The sequence below is a fragment of the Andrographis paniculata genome, unplaced genomic scaffold, assembly GCF_009805555.1.
Source record: "Andrographis paniculata isolate CXL003 unplaced genomic scaffold, ASM980555v1 Contig33END, whole genome shotgun sequence".
NCBI lineage: Eukaryota > Viridiplantae > Streptophyta > Magnoliopsida > Lamiales > Acanthaceae > Andrographis > Andrographis paniculata.
In genome coordinates, this window is record NW_026137566.1 from 1,211,897 (window position 1) to 1,237,484 (window position 25,588).

Genomic DNA, 25,588 nt, shown 5'->3' on the forward strand with positions numbered 1-25,588 from the left:
GATGGTAAAAGTAGTATAATGACATTTTTGCTCTTATTTTTTTGGTATAATAGTAATGATGTGATGTAATGTAGGGGTATTTGTGGAAAAAATGAGGTATTTAATAAAATAGTTACTTGGTAATTGGATGTTCCAAAATAAAAATATGTATACTTTCTAATTTGACGGGGGAGTAATGTTCTCTACAAAATAACATATATATTTTATTAAATTATACATATTCTAAAAAATTTAATTTATATTTATCCTGCCCCAAACCGTCGAGCCCTGGTTTGAGTTGGATCACTGTGTAAACACCTTAGCGGGACAAATACACCCTAAATATGTATCCAAAATTTCTTACACGAGACTGATCAGAGATTTCCTTGTGTCGATAAAAAAAAACCTACATCATTAGCCTTCTCATGGTCTAAAACACATTGGTTGTCTACAAGTCTAATTACAATAAATTATACTCCCTCCATCCTACGTAATTTGTTCCTATTTTTTATTTTTATCCGTCCCACGTAACTTGTGATTTTTATTTTTGGAAATATAATTATACATTTTAATCACATTTTAAATTTTAAAATTTATAATTTTCTTAATTTTAATTAAACTATTTACTTATCTTAATCTTAATCTATAATTATTTTTACTAATACACTTCTTAATTACTTACTAATTATACTTTACCTAAATTCCCGTGTCTATAGTAATACACTCATATTACATGGGATGGAGGGAGTATTTTATATGATCAAATTCAAAGTATTATTTTTACTATTTTCGTCTATCCCATAATTCTCATTCAAAAGTATAATTTTTTTCTATTTTAGAAACATTGATCATACACTAATACAAAAATATACTTTAAATTTTTCTTAAATTATAAATATACAATTACACATAATTATTTTATACTAAAGTCAACGGAAAAAAACATCAAAATTCCTTGAGTACTTTCACGAACTAATAAAATACTATTATTTCTTAATATCTACAAATTTCAAAAGGGTTTTTTCAATTGGAACGGAGGAAATATTTAGTACATAGGTTTATATTTGAATGTATAAATTATTTTGTACAAAATGAATTATGTAGTATAATATATACACATGTACAATGGTTACTATAGTGTATGTTTTTTAAAGTCTAAGTTATAATTAATATCATTTGGAATAGATTGGATTATTATTTTTTAAATTTTTTAGTGTATGTTTTTTAAAGTCTAAGTTATAATTAATATCATTTGGAATAGATTGGATTATTATTTTTTAAATTTTTTCTCGTCGGCCTACCAGTTTCTTGACTCATCGAGAATCTTATAAGTATAACATTGTTATACTAGCGCAAGCACAATAAAAAACTCGAGAATACATCGAATGTCAAAACTCATTGTAACTTCAGGTTTTTACTATAAAATTAGATGATTTTACATTACAAAATATATAATAAAAATTTAGTATTTAAATAAAAAATCAAATTTATATAAACAAAAAACTTCAAAGAACACAATTTTTTTTTTTTTTTTTGTATAATGTGGAAACCCGCAGCTATCTTAAAAAGCACACATTTTACTTATACTAAAACACGTGTATATACAGTGACGGAAATAGTCTCCAAACGTTGAAGGGCGAAACAATACAATCAATCAATTTTTTATAATTTAATTTTAATTTTAAATTTTTCGAATGGTTATTTTTTTGTTCGAACCTATAATTTAATATTTTTTTAAAAAATAAAAATTGTAATAACATGAAATTATTTTATTTTTAAAAAAACCCCTTTAAGACTTGAGGAGACAATTTATTTAAATTATATAAAAAATAACATTATACACTAAAAATAAATAAAATTGGGGGACTTGGGTCAGTTGCCCTTTAAAAGATCCATCCATGTGTATATATATATATATTTATATTACTAAACAGTATTATGATACTATCATATTTTACTCTAATCTTTTAGTGAAAATTTTAAGATTAGTTCAAAATTTGTACTCCTTCCGTCCTACATAATTTTTTTTTATTTTTTATTTTCGTCTGTCCCACATAACTTGTTTTCTATTTTTGAAAATATAATTATGCACTTTAATCGCATTTTAAATTTTAAATTTTAAAATTTTCTTAATTTTAATTAAACTATTTACTTATCTTAATCTTAATTTATAATTATTTTTACTAAATAATAATAATTTTTATTAATACACTTCTTAATTACTTAATAATTATACTTTACCTAAATTCTCGTGTGTACAGTAAAACAAAAACAAGATACGGGAAAACTATTTAGGAAATTGCAAATCAGGACACCAACTATTCGCTTCTTCTCAATTTAGTAACCTTAAATATTCCATGCATATTCCCCGCATCCTTCTTGGAAGTTACCAATGTACCACGCATATTGCACGCCCATTTCCTAGTCAAACTCGAGGGCGTTTCGGTCATTTCACGAAACTAACAATAGACCCTTCCCTGTATGGGAACCAAGCGCTATACGTTATATTTAGGAGGGGCAAAAAGATCATTTCATATCAAACCTCGAAGCAGTCGAAAAATTCCTATAAATGGGAAGTTAGCCCACGCGTCGCTTCTCAATACGGTCGGCGGCACTTTTCCAGATCATGAATATCGTGCTTAGCCCTAGTCCACTCCCATTGGTCCACGTGTCCACCACCTGCTCTAGTCCATTCCCATTGGTCCACGTGTCCAACCCCCTGCAAAACCACCTACCCCTCCGCCGCATGGTTTGCAAAACCGCCTTCCATAATAAAAGGGTTTATATATATACAATAATACTGTTTATTATATACTGAATTGACAGAACGGTTTTCGACAATTCTCAGCTAATCATAGCGAAGAAATCCTCCCACAGCTTTGGAATCGCGAACGATTCGGAGTAAGTTTTCTGCTCTACTTTCTCTGTATTGTTTTCGATCCGTTTTCGAGTTCGGTTAATCTACTTGTGCGTGGAATTTTGGGGATTTTTTGCGGATGAAGGATATAGTTAGGGTTTTTTGACGCTTTGAATGCTGTCATTTCATGAAATTTGAACTGTAGAAATTAGATTCGATTAATTGATCGGAGGAGAGTGTTTTGGTTTTTTTGACGATTTGAATGCTGTCATTTCATGAAATTGGAACTGTAGAAATTAGAATCGATTAATTGATCGGAGGAGAGTGTTTTCGCGCAGATCGGTATATCGATGGGGAGGGGGAAGATAGTGATTCGAAGGATCGACAACTCGACTAGCAGGCAGGTGACGTTCTCTAAGCGGAGGAATGGCCTGCTGAAGAAGGCGAAGGAGTTGGGGATCCTGTGCGACGCTGAGGTTGGAGTTATCATCTTCTCCAGCACTTCGAAGCTCTATGAGTTTTCCAACACAAGGTACATGCTGTGCTGCCTCATTAATGGAGATTTAATTATACTATTAATTTAATATATACGTGAATGCCTCTTCGTTGTTTATTTATATATATTTCTTCGTCGTCTGTTTGATTATTTTAATCTGCACATCTGCTTTTCTGTTTTGAAACTTTTTCGTCCATCTGAACTAAGATTCGCTTGCTCACACTCACACACATATGTATATATATATATATTTCTTTAGCTTATCATTTCATGAAACTGCATTACATTATTCCACAGCATATCTCGCTACGATTTGAGAAATGAGTTTGGTATTAAATCGTGTCTTGGATAGTGTTCTATATATATATATATATATATTTATGTGTGTGTGCATATGCATGGTAAGCTTTTTTTTTTTTCAAATTCTTCCATATTGAATTATTTCTGTTGAGTTAGGCCAACATGGGAGTTAGTTAATTTACATTATATATCATATGCATGGTATCAAAACATTGATACATTCTGGATTTCAATTCACTACTTTTATGGCCTTTTCTTTTGTGCATATTCATAATCATACTACCATTCTAGACTTGCAATTTAATTCAATTAACAAGATATACTTAAAAGGACAATGTTTCAAATATGCTTAATACTTAATGTCTTCTTTTTTACTTCTTCTCTTTATATATATATATATATATATATAATTTGCATAATGTGTTGCATTGTTGGCATATATATATATATATATACTTGGATTATCTTGCTATTAATTTTATTTTGAATTACTGTCATTTTTTTTAATAACATTTATTCTTACATTATTATGCCACATTAATTCAATCCTTTTATAAGATCAGATTTATTTACCCTTTTTTATAGGATTTTTCCCCCTCCATATTACTCATGCTTTTCAAGATTTTTACTTTCTTTTATGTTTATATATATATATATTGCTTTATCTCCTAGAAAAGGATTAACGATGCATAATTTTGCTTGTGTTTGAACATATTGCAGTGTTTTTAGAGTATCATTTTTTATGATTGGAAAAAATAATAATTTTGTATAATATATATCTTTCATTGTTATTATTTTAATTTGAAAAACACATGTTTGATTGATATATTCTTGATTTTAGCCTGTAGGTATAGGGTTTTATGAGTATATTTGGATTAATGAATTTAAATTAAATAATGTAATAATGATTGAATATTTTTAATCAAATTCTTACTTTTATATATGTAAAATTTGAGAAAAGTTTTATCTTTAAGACTTAATATTTGATATCGAGATGCCTATTTCATAAATATTTTTATCTTAATGAAAATAGATAGTAAATTGACATTCATAGGAAATGAGTGTTTTTCTTTTTTGCATGAACTGTATTAGTATTGTTTTTTGTGTACGTAGTTATTACTCATACAAATATATAGAATAATATGTACTAATTGAGTGCATATTATATACATGCATGGTAAACATTTTTTTTTTTTTTTTTTGACACTAAGGGAAATCCAACCCCAAACCTCTGTTAAGATATATTTAAAGTTTTATAAAAGGTAAATAATAAGTGCATAATTTGTCTCTAAATTGTTGAGAATTAACTAGATGTGCCATGCATAACTTATTCACTAATTTGTCTCTGAATTAATTTATATCATAATTTTCATTAAATGAGCTGATAATACAACTTAGCTTCTTGGGTGAACATTGCATTTCACTATTATTTGTACTTTCAAAGAGCTGCTTTTCTTCGAGAGCGTAATAACATGCAAACTATGTAAGCCACGCTAGGAAAACCCTATGTGACCTGCTTGACTTAGAAAGAATCGGCAGGGTTTGTTTGAACCCATAACTTTGGGTTCATAAGTTCGCACACATATAAATAAATAAAGTGTAACGAGAAAAAAAAAAAAAAAAAAAGAAAAGAAAAGAAGAAAAAAGCCATAATGTGTAATTTTTGAGTTTGATTTTGATCTTTGTTTGAATAATAATTTGAACTTAGTGTATTGTAAGAGAAAATATTGAGTTTTTTCTGGGAATCACTATAGTTATATAGTGAAATTGTTAGTATTATTATTGTTGTTGTTTTTTGTGGTTTATTTTAGGTTTGAATAGTAATATGGATTTAATATTCTATATGAGAAAAAATATAGTATTATATTTGTATAGAAATTGAAGCGATCAACTTTAAAATAAATACAATAAAATAAAATAAAATGTATATCGTAATGTAGATTTGAAGCGGGGGTGTGTAGATTGAATAAATTGATATATGTGAAGTTAATTTGCTTTATAAATGTGAATGCACTTTAAAATATAAATTAAAACTGTGAATATAATCATTATACTGGAGAAATTTATAAGTACACATCTGCATCTTGTTCCAACTTGAAAATCAATCAAATTTTTGAACTTTTGTCAAAAGAATTATGATGCCTTCAATGTATTCACTTTTCTTAAAAGTTAGAAATTCCTTTGAAATATATATTTATACATAATAATGATAAATAGTGTCTACAGATAAAATTACATTTTTTTTTTAAAAAAATAATTATTATAAATGCATGCAAACGAATCAATATTTTGATTGTGTACAAAAGGTGTGTTCAATTCAGAAATGGAGCCTCTCTGAGTTTTGAATTTGATTTTGAATAATAAAATTTTGAATGTGATTTTGAATATAATATTAAAAGTAGAAAAATAAATATTAATTTGATATTTAAAAAAAAAATAGTTAAAAACCTTGAAACAAACAAGAGCAAAAAATTTGCAGAATTTTGAGTTTTGAAATGACTGCAATTGCAAAATTTCGAAGGTAAATACATCAATATTATTATTAGTATGTTCTCAAATTAAAAATAATATATTTGTATTACAAAATAATATGTATATACATACATATAGTTATAAAAACTGATATATATATATCATTACCGCTGTGCATTATATTATCAAATCACCATATGTATATAGACAAGCAAAATACTTAAAAATTGCAGCCTTCTTCTTTCACATGTATACTGATCAGTATCCATTTTAATTGATTTTATAATTATCCAAATCTATGTAAATTTAAGTTGTGAGGAATCATATTTAGTACAAAATGTGACTATTATAAAATTGATTGACTAGTCATTATTAGTTAATATATATATACAGAGTACACATAAAAATGTATGCACAGTCAACATGTAATGTAATTATAATCAATTTTTTTTCATGATAGTTGATTGATATGATATATTCAAAGTTGACTGTACTGTACGCGCATGAATTATACAATATGCTCTTAAGCCCTATTTCTCGTATGTAATAATCATTATATATCATAATATAAATATAATAATTCCATATTTGAAATTACATATTATGTCATAATATCTAGTAAAATAAACTACTCACTTCGTGCCACATTTTGTGTGCGATTTACTCTTTATACAAAAAAATATAATTAACAAATAATTAAAAGTACGTTAATAAAAATAATTATTGTATAATAAAATTATATTATAAATTAAAATTGAAATAATTAAATAGTATAATTATAATTAAAAAATAATAAAATCTAATTAAAATATATAATTATATTTTCTAAATAAAAAAGAACAAATAAAATAAAACAGACGAAAATAAAAATAGTGAAAAAAAAAAAAAAAAAAGGTTAGAACTGATAGAGTATATATATTATCACAAACATTTTGATAAATTTTGGTTTCACCTCAATCAGATGCGTAGATCATCAAAGCAATGGTAATATAAGTGTGTTTGTTTTGGGGATTGGATTTTAAATATACTATATCTCATTTTTTTCTCCCAAAAATATCAAATCATACACTTATTTTTCATTTTTTATATTATACTAAAATTCAATTTCACATTCAAAACATCACATGAACACCTATTTTATCACATTATACAACTATTCAAATTCAAAAATTTTACTATTCAAATCCCAACTCAAAATCCAAACTCGCAGCAATCACACCCTCCAAAGTTTGTATTTAATTCTCATAATACACATAGGTTACAATAATATATATATATATATATCAATTTATTTGTTTATTTATTTTTTACTGTAAACAAATTCTCAATTCTATTTTTAGTAAAAATCATTTTTTTTCTTGTATTCTTTACTAAAAAAAGAACACATTAAAATTTGTACCCAAGTATAATCTTGAAAGCATTACTTACTAAATATATGAAACATACTTATGCAAAATTGTACTCCCTCCGTCCAAACAACATGCAATTTTTATTTTTTGCACAGATTTTTAAGTAAATAATATTAAATATAATAATTTATAAATTAAGTGATGTGATAAAGAGAAAAATATATATTTTATTTTTTTATTTGGATGATATAAAGGAACAAAGTATATAACAGAAATTAAATATAATTAATTATTTCCTATTTTAAAAATATTGCAATATATTTGGAACATATCAAAAAAAAAAATATATTGTACAGTGTTTGAGACGGAAAAAGTACTGGATAATGTAGTCTTGTGTTAATAAAAGAAAGATTTTGTAAATTTCTTCAAAAAAATAAAGATTGTGTATACTTTTTCACTAACACAAATAAATTATATAATTCAAATAATTATAGATATCCTAAAATGGTAATACGCCTATTACCCTACCGCAATGTGTCTCTCATTTCATAGCTTTGACACTCAAAACTTTTCCATCTTTCTTATATACATTTATTGTTTTTCCCTTATTTATTACTCTATATACTTATTTTCAAATAACTTTTAGTTAGAATTTCAATAATTTTGAAATATAAACCATTGATGTGGCTTTTGAATGATAAATGAAAAAATTAAATATACTATAAAGTAGAAACTCAAATTTCATGAGCTACTACAAGGATCCAATAATTCTGCTTAGATTATTTCACTTGGTTTTCTTCCAGCACAATCTGCAATAAAAAAGAAAAATACATTATTTTTTCTCTTAATAGTGGGAGATAACACAACTTTTATTGAAAATATTGTATATAAAAAGCTTAATTCTTCACTCGAAAAGAAATCTCAAATTCAAAACGTCCAAAATAAACAAACAATGATGAATATTTGCAAACATTTACATTTAATATAAGATTTTGAAATTTTGAAAATTCTTTAAAATAACAAAAAATTGAATACTTAGAAATAACATATGAAAGAATAGATAGTTACTATGCTGTATTTCTAAAAAAATTACTTATGTCAACACTTTGAAAATATATTTGTTTCTTCACTTGGTGATCATATATATAACATACTACTATATCCTTTTGAGAGAAATTAGAATTGTTACTTTATAATGGTGGATTTTTATCATGTTTTTTACTACAGTATGAAGTCGATCATCGAACGATACAACAAAGCAAAAGATATACCTAGTCAGTTAGCAAATCCGGCTTCCGAGGTCAAGGTAATCTCCTCTATACAATGCTTCTTTCCATATCCTCTACAGTAACTTTCATATCAATGGAAGACACAGTCCAATAATAAATAGCAAATGAAAAAGACCGAAACAGAAATTAATTTGATCAATGAATCAACCTTGCAATAATCTTATGTACGGGTTGTCCATATAGAACGAGTCGATGAATTGAGATAATTGCAACAACGTGCACTTTAAGGTTGATTAACTATTAAGGTACAATGGTAATAACTTATTAGTCATCTGGCTTTACTCATAATATCGATTTTAGTTATCCCCACTAGCTCGACTCTATTTTGAAACTTTCCTCTGTTAAGCATACTCTGTGTGCACACTAAACTTTGCTCTATTTTTTCATTTATTTTATAATATCCAATTCTTAAAATTCTCTATAACCATTTCTTCTCGTAAAACATCATATCAAAAAATGTAGTCATATAATACCATCAAAGTGAAAAATGATGCAATTAGTGGCATATTTTGAAGTAAGTCACAAATATAAATCATAGATTTGGGCGCTTTATACGCTACTTGACACAGATAACAAATAATGCTACTATTCTGCTTCTCAGTATTGGCAAAGGGAAGCAGCTATTCTGAGGCAACGTTTAGAGAATCTTCGGATGAATCATTGGTACATTTCTTACTTCCTGATTGACATAGACACTAATACTAAGCAAATAGGAACGATATCGACCAAAAATAATATTCTTGCTTATCAATTCATGGAGACATAAGAATGCATCATTAATTCTCTCTTAATGGATGTGATGTATGATTGACTATAGAGCACCAAATTTTAGTGAATAGTACTGCAGAAGGAAAAGGTAATATGGTAAAGCCAACTCTCCCCTGATTTCAAAGAGAAATAAATGCCTACTTAAAGAAGAAAAATAAATGTTATAATTAGTAGCAAAAGGGTGAGGTGAAACATAAACTTTTGCAATTAAAAAAATAAAATAAAATAATAAAAATAATAAGGTCTGGTTCTTAAATTAGAAGGCTGGACATTTTATGAGTTCAGGGGAGAAATTGTCATTTTGGTGCACAACTAACAGAAATGATATATATATATATATATATATTGGTATCATCAATTATCATATGGTCACATTTAAAATTAAGGACATGGCATTGGTCTAGAAGTTGAAGGGTTTGTTTACTTGGAGCTTGGTTGTGTGTTTTAGTTTTGATATAATGTTTTGTGAAAGAAAATAATGTATCATTATGGGACTCAATTCTAGATTCCTGTCTCCAAGGCATTATGTGAATGTGATGTGTTGAATACATAGCAAAGCAATTCCCCACTTTGACTTCTTCCTCTTCTTCAATTCTAAGGATTTATTTTTCTATATTTCTCACATTGGTAGAAATTTGAAGTATGAAATATTTGCCAATGAAGTTGTGATGAAGAGACTTAAGTTGTGATGAAGAGACTTTTAATTGTAGGCATCGGGAAATAGTAACCCCATAGCTAATTATATGTCAAATATTCTTAACTTTTATTGATGGAGTATTGATTAATTCATTACGAGGATTACATTATCTAAATAAAAGTTCTTAAAATACCGAGACACCATTCGTAGCTTATTTCTAGTATTGATTTTGACTGTATGTATGTTTGAATGCAATAATATATCTGCAAAGAAGTATTAGTTACCATGGAATTCAGATATAGGTAACAATTGAATAATCACTTAACCTAGGCAAGCCTCAGTCTAATTAAAATTGCTGCATCGCGACTAATTGTCACTAAACTTTTCAAGGAGTAGCTCTAGTCGAAGCTGGGGTTCAGCAAGCCCCGTTTCCACAAGTCTTTCTATAATAGTTTAGGTTTATGTCTACAAGAAATAGCGAAAAAGATTTTTCAATGCATTTGCTTGTTGCGACGAGTTCAGAGGTTTTTTTCTTAAACCTAAACTCAAGTATTATCCAAACAACTGTATGCTTTATGAGTCTATGACTATGACTATAACATTATTATCACCATGAATGTTTACTACCAATGAAGTTTACGTACAGGAACTAAATTGGGTTTTTAAAGATTCGACAAGCAATAAATTGGTATTCAAGTCATACCAAAAAAAAGAAGAAAAAGTACTAATTTCCACAACAAGAATTATCTATAGATGGTGAATAAATTTAATATTATGCAGTAGTAAATAAATTTGCGGTATTTATATGTGAACACATATATCTTGTATACAATAGATCTTCGGTTACTTTACATTTGAACTTTTTGGGTAGAAACTCAGAAGTATCATAAAGTGGTATTCAAATACCTGCCTAATACGATACTAATAGCATTTATCGTCATAGCAGTCATCTGATGGGTGAGGAGCTTACCAGTTTGAATGTCTCAGAACTACAGAATCTGGAGAACCAATTGGAGAATAGTCTCCAGGGTGTCAGAAAGAGGAAGGTTCCGACAGTAATTTGATAACAAGATTAAATCTCGGATTCATGTATAAATGAATTATTGACATTAATTTCGACTCTTTGTAGGACCAGGTTTTCACTGATGAGATACAGGAATTGAGTCGAAAGGTTGCACAAGATTGTTAGTTACATGCATTAAGCTTAACCAAATATGGTACTACTCTACATGACAAGCTAATTTTCTTCGCGATTTTGTTACAGAAAAACTTGATCCAGCAAGAAAATTTGGAGCTGCATAAAAGGGTAAACCTAATTCATCCAAATAAATGCACACACTCACGCATAAGAAGACCTATGACACGTTATAAAAATGCTTTATATTTCAGCTATACGGCACAAGTGACACGACAGGAACAGACAGCAATTCATTTATTACTACAAGCCTTAGCATCAACGAGGATCCGAATGCACCTGTCTGTCTTCAGCTTTGCCAGCCGGAGGAAAAGAATAATAACATGCCAGCACCAGCTAAATTTGGGTAACGAATTTATCATCTCTAAGTTCAAAAGTTCGTCAAAATGATTTACTCATCTTCCCCGCTCTTCTAAGGACAATCCTTTTTTACAGCAGCCTACAACTACTTTAGCAAAGACTATTAATCTTCAAGGATGGAGCATTTATGAGGAGTGGTAAAGAAACACTAGATACCGACTTAAAAACAGATTATTGTGTTGGTTTGTGTCCTGAGGGGGTGAAAGAAATTGTGTTATTTCTGAAAGGAGTCATGAACTGTGTGCTTTCTATGTTTGTGTGTACATATTCTATCAAACAATGATTGAATTGAGATGATAATATATAGATCTATTGATCAAATTGTAGGATAAATTATATATAAATACACAAATAAACAAATGTGAGAGCAAGTGTGCATACTAGTATTTGGTTGTGAATATACAAACCATGATTGAAGTTTGAACATAAGAAGTGTTTCTAATTATAAGAGAGAGACGGGAAGAAGGATATTCATAACCTAGATATTGTACTGCAGATGTGTTACTCTGTATTTCACAAGAAGAATTAACAAAGATGCTGGATTCTAATCTCAGACAGTTTTGGACTGAAAAATAAGATTCAGAATAAAGGGTAAATAGAAAGCACATCGACCAGATGGAAAATGTGCTGTGGATAAAACCAGCGAATTGGAAGTACTAGATTATGAAGTTGGAAAAAACGAGAGGCTTTCACGATCCCAGTTTAGGCTTTGTTCTTGTTGGGTTAGGATCAATATAAAGGAATTGTTCTAATGTGGAAAACCTAATGCCCTTTAGAATTAGGTCCGTCAGCACTCTAAATTCAAAGAACAAGTTGGCAATCCTCTAAACCCGATGAGGAATAATTTGAAACCTAGCAACTGAGAGAGGTTTATTTGACAAGGTTCTGGTGACTTTGGTGAGTTAGCAAACTATTGTTCACTGCTTAATCTATGCTCCGTCTAACTTTGCTGACTTGAAAAAAAACCACAAAACTATGAACTCGGAAAACGGGCCAGAAAATTAACAATGCCAAAAAATAGGTATTAATGAATAGCCAAAAATACCTAATCATTGAGCATTGAAATCACAACCACCTCAACTTTACTGAAGAATTCCCTGCCAGTGCCACAATGGCCTTCCAAACTTTGCTAAACTTCACTATGTCGGCAATGCTCAACCTTGCTCTGTAAAAAACAACTTAAATCAACATATATCCAAGATCTTCTGATGTATGAATCTTGGTACACACCAATTTCCTTAACACTCAATGGATTTGATTGTTTTGTACTAAGTTAATAACACTCTTATCACAATTCGCAAAAAGAAAATCTTATATTGAGCTTCAGATAAGTCTGAGTTCTAATTGAAGTGAAGATTTCCAACTAATATCAAGTCTATTGGAGGTTGAAAAGAAGCAATATGCATTTACATCCCAATCTTCATAAACTACCCAAAACAGCTCATTCATGTGAGAGCTAATAAAAAGGACCAATAAATAAATCTTGGAAAGAAGCAAATTCATATTGTATCCATAATGTAATTCTCTCAAAGATTTAATATATATATCTTGACAGTAAACAAAGCTACTTATAATCTAACCATAACAACATACTAAATAAGTAATCTCTATTCGCATAGATTGCGTTTTCAAAGCACCAAAGCGAACACCATGCCAATATACGCACACACATATGCAAACTCTGTGATGCATAAACTCAATCTACATTATGTATATCCCGAGATACAAAACGAACAATATAATTCAGCTCACCTCATTTAATATAACTATTAACTTCACTACGTAAAAATTGGTAACATGTTAATTAAATAAATGGATGAAAGGATTATAAACATTAATACCAAAGAAAAAAATAAATCACCAACTCTTGCTTTCTAAAAATGGAGAGATTTATGCACAAGTTATACATAGGTTAAGCTTGATGGACTGATGTAAATTATCAAGCCGTAGATTTTTATATTACAAGCCAATGTGTGATACATACTTATGAGGCAACTTTGATCACCCTGTCGCAAAATCAACAAACTCCATAATCGTAATTAAGTCTAAACTCAACTTCTTTAAAAGTTTATATACATTGTCAATCACAACATAATTATATAAAAACTTAGGCTTCTCTCATGCATCTCTATTGATAAGAATGCACCAGAGAAATCATTGATTCATGTATGCATATATATATATATATTGTTAATGATAATGTATATAAAGTTTTTAAGGAATTGTATTTATACCTTATTATAACCGTGGGACTTGTTGATTTTGCAGCCAGTGAACTCAAGATTATTTCACAAATAAGCATCGCAAAAACTCTTTGAGCATATCAGCATACAAATCTATGGGATTTGAGAATTCGGAGTTGCCCATTGAACCTAACTTTGGTACCTGCAGTTAATAATAATTTTTTCTTAAAATATATATATATACAATGAATTAAATTTGGTTTCAAATGGTGTCGTATTTTCTTTTGTATGAATATGTAGTTTTTTATATTATGTTGATATAATATATACGTTGCCATATGTAATGTTGAGAAGTCATTAGCCATTTTTTACTTGTTTTTTACTTGATGAGCTAAACAGTATCTGGTATATTACATATGAGAATCCATTAAATAATATATTTTATGTAGTGTTTTAGTTTAGTTCTACATTTCACGCTTCGACTATGATTTGAGTTGAACACTCCAAATAAAGGTTAATTAATTTGTACTTGAGTTGATATGATTAGTAACGGAATAATGTGTACTACAGACATATATGTGTGGTCTGTGTTTGGAATCTTTTGTAATTACTATATCAATTAATGGTTGCTTCCTTAACAAAGAAGTTTTAACTGTCAGTTTATTTTATCAACCAGCATATGAATTAGAGGTTTTGCAGTTAGTTTTTTGAAGCGCAAGAAAGAAATGCATACTATACTAGGGAAACATCACTTGAAACTTATGAAATGCGTAGTTTTACGAAGACTAAGGATCGTATATTTTTAGTTAAAACTTTTTTTTTCCATGTATTTTAGTTATTATAAGTTGTGTTTACATCAACATAGTAGAACATGAGCAGCAATATAGTTTAGCTCTCAGAATTTAATATGACTATTAACTTTATAAACATTAATACTAAAGAAAAACGAAAATTAAAACACACTCTTTGAAAGCAAGCAATAGAAAATGTATGCTTTTTAGGAAAAAAATAAAAAAAGAGAGAGAGAGAGTTATGTAAAAGTTATACCTAGGTTAGGCTCGATGGACTGATCTAATTATCAAACCATATATTTGCATATTCTAAGCCTTTCCACGATACATACTTGTGAGGCAACATTGATGTTATCAAGTGCAAAATTAACAAACTCTATAATCATAATCAGATCTAAATCCAACATCTTTAAAAGTATATATACAGTATTGTCAACCATAACATAATTATATAAGAACTTTGACTTCTCCCATGCATCTTTTAGTGATAAGATGCACAAGAGAAATCATTAGTTCATGCATACATATGATGTTGTTGACAATAGTGTATATAAACTTTCAAAGGAGTTGGATTTAGCTCTGATTACAACGACAAAGTTTGTTAATTTTGTAGCCAGTGAACTCAAAGTTGTTTTCACAAATAAGCATCGCAAAAATTCATGGAGCACACAAACCTATAAGATTTGAGAATTCGGAGTTGCCCATTGAACCCACTTCGGAGTAACTTGCACTTAAAAAGTCTTTTTTTCTTAAAAAACATATAATTAATTATATTTGCTTTCAAATGGTGTCATATTTCCCCTTGTAGTATTAGTAGTATGTTCATTTTTATATTTTGTTGATATATAATTAATACAATGCTATGTGTAATGTTAACAAATTATTAATCATGTATTTTAGTTGTTATAAGTTGTATTTATACCACATTAGCATCAGCTCACCATATTTAATATAACTATTAACTTCACTACATGAAAATTAGTAACCCATCAATATAATCAACAGTTTATAAACATTAATGCATTAATACGAAAGAAAATTGAAAATTAAATCACTCTCTGAAAGCAAGCAATAGAATAGAAAGTGTATGCTTTTTATTTATTTTTTTTTAACTATGGACGGATCTAAATTATCAAATTGTAGATTTGCATTATCCCAAGTCTTTTTGCGATACATACTTGTCAGGCAACCTTGATGTTATCAAGTGCAAAAAATCAACAAATGTCGTAATCGTAATCAGATCTAAATACAACTCATTTAAAAATATATATACAATATTGTCAATCACAACAAAATTATAGAAGAACTTAAGGTTTCTCCCATGCATCTTTAGTGATAAGAATGCACAAGAAAAATCATTAGTTCATGTATACATATAATGTTGTTAACAATAATGTATGTAAACTTTTGAAGGAGTTGGATTTAGACCTGATTACAACGACGGAGTTTGTTAATTTTGTAGCCGGTGAACTCAAGGTTGCTTTACAAATAAGCATCGCAAAAATTCATGGAGCATACAAAGCTATGAGGTTTGAGAATTCCAAGTTGCCTATTGAACCTAACTTCGGAGTAATTTGCACTTAAAAGTTTCTCTCTTAAAATAACATACAATTAATTATATTTACTTTCATATAGTGTCATATTTCCTTTTGTATTAATATGTTGGTATTCATATTATGTTGATATAATTAATACAATACTATGTGTAATGTTAACAAGTTATTAATCATTTTTTACTTATGAGCTAAAAAGTATCACCATTTGCAGCATAGTACATATGAGAATCCATAAAATAATATATTTTATGAGGTGTTTTAGTTTAGTGCTACGTTTAACGCTTCGACCATATCGAGTTGAACACTTCAAATATAGATTAATTACTTTGTACTTGAGTTGATAAGATTAGTAATGGAACAATGTGTACTATGGATATATGGGCTGTATGTATTTGGAATCTTTTGTAATTACTAAATTAGTTAATGGTTGATTTCTTAACAAAGAAGTTTTAACCTTTTTGGTTTTTTCTATCAAACAGCATGCAAATTAGAAGTTTTGTAGTTAGTTTTTGAAGCGCAAGAAGAAATGCATCTTCCTTACTAAAGAGACATCACTTGTATCTCCCTATGAAACGAATAGTTTTACGAGGACTAAGGAGCATATGTTTTTTACTTAAATCTAATTGTGTTATCATGTATTTTTTATACAACATGAGCATCAGCTCACCATATTTAATATAACTATTAACTTCACTACATGAAATTAGTAACCTATCAAAAAATCAACATTTCATAAACATTAATTTATATTATACCAAAGAAAATTGAAAATTAAATCACTCTTTCAATAGAATAGAAAATGTATGTTCTAATAATTAAAAAAAAAAAAAGATTGATGTACAAGTTATACCTATGTTAGGCTCGATGGACATATCTAAATTATCAAACCGTAGATTTACATTATCCCAAGTCCTTTTGCAATACATACTTGTCAGGAAACCTTGATGTTATCAAGTGCAAAATCAACAAATGCCGTAATCGTAATCAGATCTAAATACAACTCTTTTAAAAATATATATAGAGTATTGTCAATCACAATATAATTATAGAAGAACTTAAGGCTTCTCCCATGCACCTTTAGTGATAAGAATGCACAAGAGAAAGTTCATGTATAGATATAATGTTGTTGACGATAGTTTATATAAACTTTTAAAGGAGTTGGATTTAGACCTGACTACAACAATGGAGTTTGTTCATTTTGTAGCCAGTGAACTCAAGGTTGCTTTATAAATAAGCATCGCAAAAATTCATGGAGCACACAAAGCTATGGGGTTTGAGAATTTGGAGGTGCCCATTGAACCCAATTTCGGAGTAACTTGCACTTAAAAATCTTTTCTCTTAAAAAACATACAATTAATTATATTTGCTTTCAAATTATGTCATATTTCCTTTTGTATTAATATGTTCGTATTTATATTATGTTTGATATAATTAATACGATGTTACGTGTAATGTTAACAAGTTATTAATCACAATGAGCAAAACGGTATCACCACCTTGTGGTGTACTTCGTATGAGAATCCATTAAATACAAGTTATTAATCACAATGAGCAAAACGATATCACCACCTTGTGGTGTACTTCATATGAGAATCCATTAAATAATATATTTTATGTGGTGCTTTAGTTTCGCACGTTGTTCAGTTTAATACTCCAAATAGAGGTTGATTACTTTGTATTTGAATTGATATGATTAGTAATGGATAATGTGTACTACGGACATATATGCTAAGTATGTATTTGGATCCTTTTGTAATTACTAAATCAATTAACGATTATTTTCTTAATAAAGATGTTTTAACTTTCTCAATTTATGTTGTCAGCAGCATGAGAATTAAAAGTATTGTAGTTAGGTTTTGAAGTGCAAGAAAGAATTGCATCTTTCTTGTGAATAAGATATCACTCGATATTAATGTAAGTCATAGTTTTATGAGAACTAGGGAATATATTTGCTAACGTAAATATAATATTGTTCTCATGTATGTTGGTCATTAAGCAATGTGTTTACATCAACCAAGATGTGATTGTAGAGGATTATTTTGGAAATGGTCATGGAAAAGCTATTAGACATGTTATCATTTTACTTTATTCCGAGAAAAGTTAGTTGGCTAGGAATTTAATATATCGTCTCTAGGAAAAGCTACTCTTAGCAAGACATTAAATATTTAAATTGTCACAAATTTTCGACATCTATCATAACATTAAGTTCTAAATGCAAAAGAGTAGCTTTTAAAGGAACAACCATCACACATTACATGATGCATATATCTTTAAAAATATTAAAGTTCCCATGTTTGCATAGATTGCATTTTGATATATCACAACACAATGAAAGAAAAATGAGCACATTAATGCACTCATTTAGAATTGTATGTTGCAAGTCTTATGATTTGTTAAGCCACTTTTTATTATAAACTTTATTAAATTTAATAAAACCTATTAGCTTAACTATATAAAAATAGTACCAAATAAAGATTAATATATTGATACCAAAGAAAGATATATATATCACAAACTTATTGAAAACAAGCAATAAAAATTGTATGCTTTATAGAAATAGAGAGGTTTATGAACAAGTTATACTTAGGTCAGCTTAATGGACTGGTCTAAATTATCAAACCGTAGATTTGCATATTCCAAGCCTTTTTGCGATACATATTTGCGAGGCAACCTTGATGTCACTCGGTCGCAAAATCAACAAACTTCATCATCGTAATCGGGTCTAAACCCAACTACTTCAAGAGTTTATGTACATTATCGCAACTGTAACATATTTATATAAAACTTATGGTTTCTCTCGTGCATCACTATTGATAAGAATACACAAAAGGAAACATTGATTTCATGTATGAATATGTTGTGGTTGACAATGATGTATATAAACTTGTAAAGGAGTTGGATTTAGACCTGATTACAATGATGAGGTTTGTTGATTTGCATCCAGTGAAATTAAGGTTGCTTCACAAATAAGCATCGCAAAAATTCTTAACATACAAAGCTATGGGGTTTGAGAATTCAAATCTGTCCATTAAACCCAACTTCAGAGTAACTTGCACTTAAAGTCTCTTTTTCTTCACAAACATACAATTCATTATATTTGCTTTCAAATGGTATCATATTTTGTATGCTCGTTATTATAGTTTTTTTTTAAAAAAAAATTAATGCATTACTATAAGTATAGTTGGGAAGTCATTTGTTACTAGATGAGCTAAACAAGATAGCCGCCACGCATGGCGTACTTTATGTTGAGAATCCTTTAGTTTAGCACTTGAACTGCAATTATCATCTAGAGGTTACTTACTTTGTATTTGAGTTGTTATGATTTGTAATGGAATAATGTTGTGTACGAAGTGGCAAGAGATTCTCAGCCACCCAATACTCCTTGTCCACAATCCCCACACTATCATGTATACATACACATATGATATATGCATTATGAGTGTGGGGACTGGGAACGGAAGTCTTGTTGGACTGAAGAACCCACTAGTACGAAAGACTCATATGAGATGTACATGGAATCTTTTGTAACTATTAAATCAGTAATGGTTGCTTTCTTAAACAAAAAATTCAACTTTTTCAGTCTATTTTATAAATAAGTATGAGATATTATATATAGTATTAGTTATAGAAAAGATTACGGCAAAGTTACTAGACATGTTATCACTTTACTTTATTAGTCAACAACAAAGTTGGCCACAATTTAATATTTTGTCCTTAGGAAAAGAACGTCTTCACGAAACATTAAATGGTAACAAATTTAAGACATCTAACAAAATGTGTTCATTTAAGTAGTTTTTAAATGAATAACCATCATGGTAAGTGGAAGATAAACAAAAACATATGCTCTTGGGTAGCCTGGGGAAGCTGGCATTCGAATGGTTATTAAAGATCATCAAAATCATGTCTTTATCCTTTACAAATTCAATGGCATTGTCAACTCGAATGATGCATAATTGTTTGCAACTCTTTAAATTTGGTAGAGGAATCTAGGACCTTCCTAAAATCATTTTCGAAAGAGATGCCAAAAGCTCTTTGGAGGTTAGACCCCAGATACAAAAGCTTCTTGGAGGTCTAACTTGCAGCAATAATTCATCTTCAAATGTCCTCTAGTCTCATTGTAATACATTTTCACATGTGCAAATGTTCTCGTGGTTTTTCTTTCTTGCTATGTTCAGAGCTTACGGCGGCAATGATCTCTTTTGTTGGCTTTAATATGTATTTTCTCTTGTGCTTCCTTATCGGCAAGGATCTCTTTTGTTGGCTTTAGTCGATGTTTTCTCTTGTGCTCATATGTATTCTTGTTTCAACGTATTCCTTGAGGCCCTATCCTCTAAAATTATACTCTTACTGACATCTTAATGTATATACATCATTTATCTCCAAAAAAGAAGCAACCATCATCTACTACATTATACACTATCTTTTAAGTTCATTAGCATCATCTTAGACATAGAAGGATTATTCATGGAAATCGATACAGTGAAGTTTGAAATGTCTAGAGGCAAATAGAAAGTCTAGAGGCGGAGTATTGCAATTGGTATTTTAGAGATGGTTTTTCTTATGCTAATAAGTATAAAAGAAGGCAAACAATTAGTCGTTGATGTAATCATCATAGCCGCACTGATCACAATAGCCAATGATAAACTTCTTCACTCAAAAGACTTGTTCTCTTGTTCCCTCTTGTCCTCCAAGTGCAAAATATGATTGATTTTATACTGCTTAAAAGCAAGGCTGGAATATGTAGTGGTGTTTTAAGTATTCAATGTCATTCATTAGGGAATAGGCCCATGTATACATAAATAGTAAGTCCTTGATACTTCACGGAATTAGGCGATCAATGCCTAATATAAGGAGTTAGGGAGCCTCTACTCAGGAAAAGTTGACGTTAAAATCAAGAGGTTGAAGATGAAATAAAGTGACCACCACCTATATAAAGTCAACAAGCTAACAAGGCATAGAAATTCAATTGAATGCAAGCAGTCTTCAATTGCTTGTTTGGAGTGCCATAAACAAGGCCACAAGACAATTAATTGTCCCAAAGAAATCTTGGACCTTCATCCAAGAAATTTCAGGTTTAAGGTGAAAGAAATCTAAGGGTGTGTTTGTTTGAGAATTTGGATTTCGGTTTGGAATTTGAATAGTAAAAATTTTGAATTTGAACAGCAATAAAAATTAAGTGTTCCATTTTATGTTTTTGGAGAAAATTTTTTGTAGGAAAAGTGAAAATCCCACAAAATCCTTCAAACAAACACACCCTTAGAGAAAAGCAGCCAAGTTATAAAAGTCTCACTTTCATTTAGTTACAAAGGCAACATTGCAGAATATATGAAACAGTTTAGAAAGTTATCACATAATCAGAGAAAATGGACATTATAAACTTCCAACTGTGAATCCACGGAGAAAAGTTGCATAATGGTTTGAAGTGGCTATATTTCGAGTCCACCAATCAGCAGCATGAAGGAACAGAGCACATGTGCAATGCAACTGTTAGCACTTCACTGTAACATAATGAAATTAATCAAGTGCATCATCCAGCAGCTTGGAACATTTGTCAGAGTCACACAATTTTTTATTATATGCAAAAATAACATGCTTCTAAGGTAGGGATTGATTTCCTCAAATCTTCTCATCAAGAATGTTTGAAGACAGTCAATTTAAATTTGAAGATGGAAGAGGGAGTTTATAGACACAACACAAGAATTATAATTATTTAGTTTCCCAATAATTTCTTGAAGATATTCCTAATCAAACCCCACAACACGTAATATTGTGTATAATTGAATTATTATTAAGAAAATTGTTTCAAAATTCTAAGGAACACAATTGTGTTTTAGAATGTGTTGTTCTAAAAATTCTAAATGGAAAATATAAAGTTGTAGTGACTTGTAAATAAAAAATAGCTTTTGAACCTAATTCTATCGAACAAAGAGAAAACAGCTGTGACGTGTTTATAGAATAAGTATATTCAGCAACTACAAACAAACAAAAACACGTAACATCTGTAACACACAAAACAATGGCAAAAAACCATCGAGAAATTAAACCGCAGGCAATAGTAATACCAGAGAAAAGGATCACCTACGTCATCTAATCCATCTACGCCAAGCTACCATTGGCGAAATCTGCCGCTCCAGTTCACCTGTTCAAAATCACAAAACAGAAACAAAATCAAAACACCTATAAGAAGCCTAACAACAATTTCCATACAAATAATGCAAAATCACATAATCCACACATACAACCAAAGATCCAGAACGGAAAAAACACCTTCAATCGCTAATCGATATGCGAACAACGAGATACACAATCCACGAGATTCTCGATGTGACCAAACCTGATTATACAATCACGTAGGCAAACAACGCCACCAACTCGTCGCAACAAAAATGCATACATATCCGAAATCCGCCACTTCCGTTCACCTGTTCAAAATCACGAAACAGAAACAAAATCAGAACACTTCAAAGAAGCCTAACAACAATTTCCACACAAGTGAAGCAGAGAATCAGAGAATCCACACATACAACGAAAAGTTCCAAACGCATCCTATCAAAACACCTTCCAACGCTAATCGCTATACGAACATCAAGAAAGTGACCAGTCCAAATCTGATTATATAATCACGTCGGCAAACACCGCTACAAAAATGAGCAGATAAACGCGGAAAGCACCTCCGCGCCGCCATTGATACAGTCGGTGTATCCAGAGAGAAAAAGGCGATTTAAATAATGCTTTATCTGCCACAAAAGAACAATGGACGCCTGCATTTATTGCTTTTTGCCAGTGATGAATCAGAGCATTTAAATCATATTTCTGTGGTGACGCGGAATCGACCACGTAGCCCCCGTCCCCACCTCTCGTTTTCAAATACTACTCAATTCTATTCTTCCCCTATAATTTCTTTTTACTTTTTATTTTTATCTGTTAAAAATATAATGATGTACTTTAATTAAATTTTAAATAAATTATTTATTTATTTTAATTTTAATTTATAATTATTTTTATTAAATAATAATTATTTTAATTAATATATTTCTTAATTATTTACTAAGAATGTATTTGTTTGAAAGTTTGGATTTTAAGTTGGAATTTAAATAAAAATTTTGAATTTGAATAGTTGTATGATATGATATTTTGAATGTAAAATTGATTTTTAGTATAATATAAAAAATAAAAAATAAGAGCTTGATTTGATATTTCTGGAAAAAAAATAGGATGAATAGTAAAATTCAATCCCCAAACAAAGACACCCTAATTATATTTTACCTGAATTATCGTATTTACATAATAAATCCAAAATATCTGGGACGGAGGGACTATAATGCAGGGTGTGTTTCTTCACGGAGTTTCGAAGAAATTTGAGTTTGGCTTTGGTTTTTATTTGAATTTTAAGGTGAGTTTGAATTTATGTATTTTTTTTTTGTGTTTGGATAGTTTGAATTTATGTACTTTTTTTTGTGTTTGGATTTGGGTTGGATTTTGAGAGTTTTGATGTGTATTAATTTGATGGTAATAAATATAATAATATAAATATATATTAATTTATATAATTTGATACAAATTTATTTTATATATATATATATACTTATAAATTTTTATTTATTAATATTATAAAAAAAATTTATTCTCATATATATTATATATATATTATTCCATTATAATTATTATAATTCATTTTTATATTTATAATTTTTAAAAAGAAAAGAAAACACAAAGCCTTTTCACACTATGAATTTGCTCATACTTGGGAAACACACCCACAGTAATAATAATTATTACTATTAGTCAAATTAAATAAATTTAGGTGAATTTGTTCGAACATTTTTGAGAAACTTATTTATATAAATTTTTTTATAAAAAAAATAAATTTAAATATTTATTTTATATATATATATATATATTATATTAATAATTAATTTTATATTTAAAATAAGTTATAATCACCACTCAAATTTCACCTCACTTGATCATTCTTTATGTGACTGATTATTTTTAATGAACAGTAAAGTAGATAAAAATACTAAAAAAAACTTTAAATAAGAATGAAAGAATTATATTTTTAGAAAATTTTAATGAAAAAATTATAAATATAGTATTTTTTATTATTTTAAATTTAGATTAATATTATTTATTTTATACAATCTTAATAAATTTATATTTAAAAAAAAAACATATCAGATTAAATTATTATTTAAATAAAAATTAAAAACAATATTTAATTTTAAATTACATTTAAACAAATCCAATAATATTGATAATTTCGTATTTCTAACTCTGTCAGAGTATATTACACGCAACGGCTAGCCACCTACCTCTTATCTGTCCGTCCGTACATTAATGACAACCGTTGCTGCCCGTCCACCCTACATCTATTGTTCTGCCTTCAATTTTTTTAGTTAGGATTAATTACTTTTTATTTTAGCTTTATTAGCATTTATCTTTTTTATTATGTAATTTTATATTTTTTATTAAAAGATAGTAAAATTTAAATTTGTGTGTTTGGTTTTGAATAAAATTTGAATTTGTTATTTAAATTTTAATTTAAATAATATTTTAATTCGAAACTTTTATAATAATAGCCTACTTGATAAATATATTATTTACTTCTTTTGGTTCATTAAAATTAGCTAATTTGAATCGGATACAAAGATTAATAAAAATAAATATTTTATTAAAAATATAATATAAATAAAAAATATTTTTTTTATGTAGTTAGAATTTTACAGTATGATTTATATGTGATAAAATTTATTATATTTATGATTTGAAATCATATTTTATGTGTGGTTGGTAAAATTACCTGGATTTATATTTCAAAATCCAATTTGTTTTACAAATTAATGAAATGATTTGGATTTTTTATATTTTAAATGACATAATTATCTTTCAACAATAAATTAAATTTTACCTCCATTTTTTTTTCCGTGAACTTACTTTTTATTTTTATTAAATTTAGCGTATTATAATAATTTTAAATTTAAATTTTTTAATCTTAGGGTGTGTTTGTTTGGGGATTGGATTGGATTTACACTATTCATCCAAATTTTTTTCCCCCAAAAACATCAAATCAAACACCTATTTTTTATTTTTTATATTATACTAAAAATCAATTTTACATTCAAAACATTACATCAAACACCTATTTATATTACATCATACAACTATTCAAATTCAAAATTTTTACTATTCAAACCCCCAAACAAACACACCCCTAAATAATTAAATTGTTTAATTATCTTAATCTTAATTATAATTATTTTTACTAATACACTTTTTAATTACCTATTAATTATACTTTACATCAATTATCGTATCTATGTTCATCTTATCTAGGACGAAGGGACTACTTATTATAT

The 25,588-nt window shown here is 28.5% G+C and overlaps 1 protein-coding gene and 1 long non-coding RNA gene across 15 annotated transcripts; one reads left to right on the forward strand and one right to left on the reverse strand.

Annotated features, from left to right (window-relative positions):
- The first annotated feature begins 2,775 nt into the window (after positions 1-2,775).
- LOC127248198 (MADS-box transcription factor 27-like) lies at positions 2,776-11,922 on the forward strand. 6 transcript variants are annotated; one of them, XM_051270411.1, is made up of 9 exons: positions 2,776-2,880; positions 3,175-3,368; positions 8,681-8,759; positions 9,344-9,405; positions 11,094-11,193; positions 11,277-11,318; positions 11,412-11,453; positions 11,537-11,688; positions 11,781-11,922. In XM_051270411.1, exons 2-9 carry the CDS (start codon positions 3,187-3,189, stop codon positions 11,794-11,796), a joined length of 675 nt encoding a protein of 224 aa, XP_051126368.1. In that variant the 5' UTR covers positions 2,776-2,880; positions 3,175-3,186; the 3' UTR covers positions 11,797-11,922. The 6 variants fall into 6 exon arrangements, with proteins under 6 accessions (XP_051126368.1, XP_051126367.1, XP_051126366.1 ...); XM_051270410.1 differs by having other exon boundaries at positions 11,778-11,873; XM_051270409.1 differs by having other exon boundaries at positions 11,412-11,688.
- LOC127248199 (uncharacterized) lies at positions 7,970-22,995 on the reverse strand. Of its 9 annotated transcripts, none has more exons than XR_007838044.1 (7): positions 22,757-22,995; positions 22,500-22,654; positions 22,295-22,371; positions 13,937-14,087; positions 12,748-12,867; positions 8,725-8,795; positions 7,970-8,262 (listed from the first exon to the last, which is right to left on the reverse strand). It is a non-coding gene; the product is annotated as an uncharacterized LOC127248199 (long non-coding RNA). The 9 variants fall into 9 exon arrangements; XR_007838041.1 differs by having other exon boundaries at positions 7,971-8,262; positions 8,725-8,804; positions 22,315-22,371; positions 22,757-22,994; XR_007838039.1 differs by having other exon boundaries at positions 7,972-8,262; positions 22,315-22,371; positions 22,757-22,993.
- Between the last annotated feature and the right edge of the window lie 2,593 nt (positions 22,996-25,588).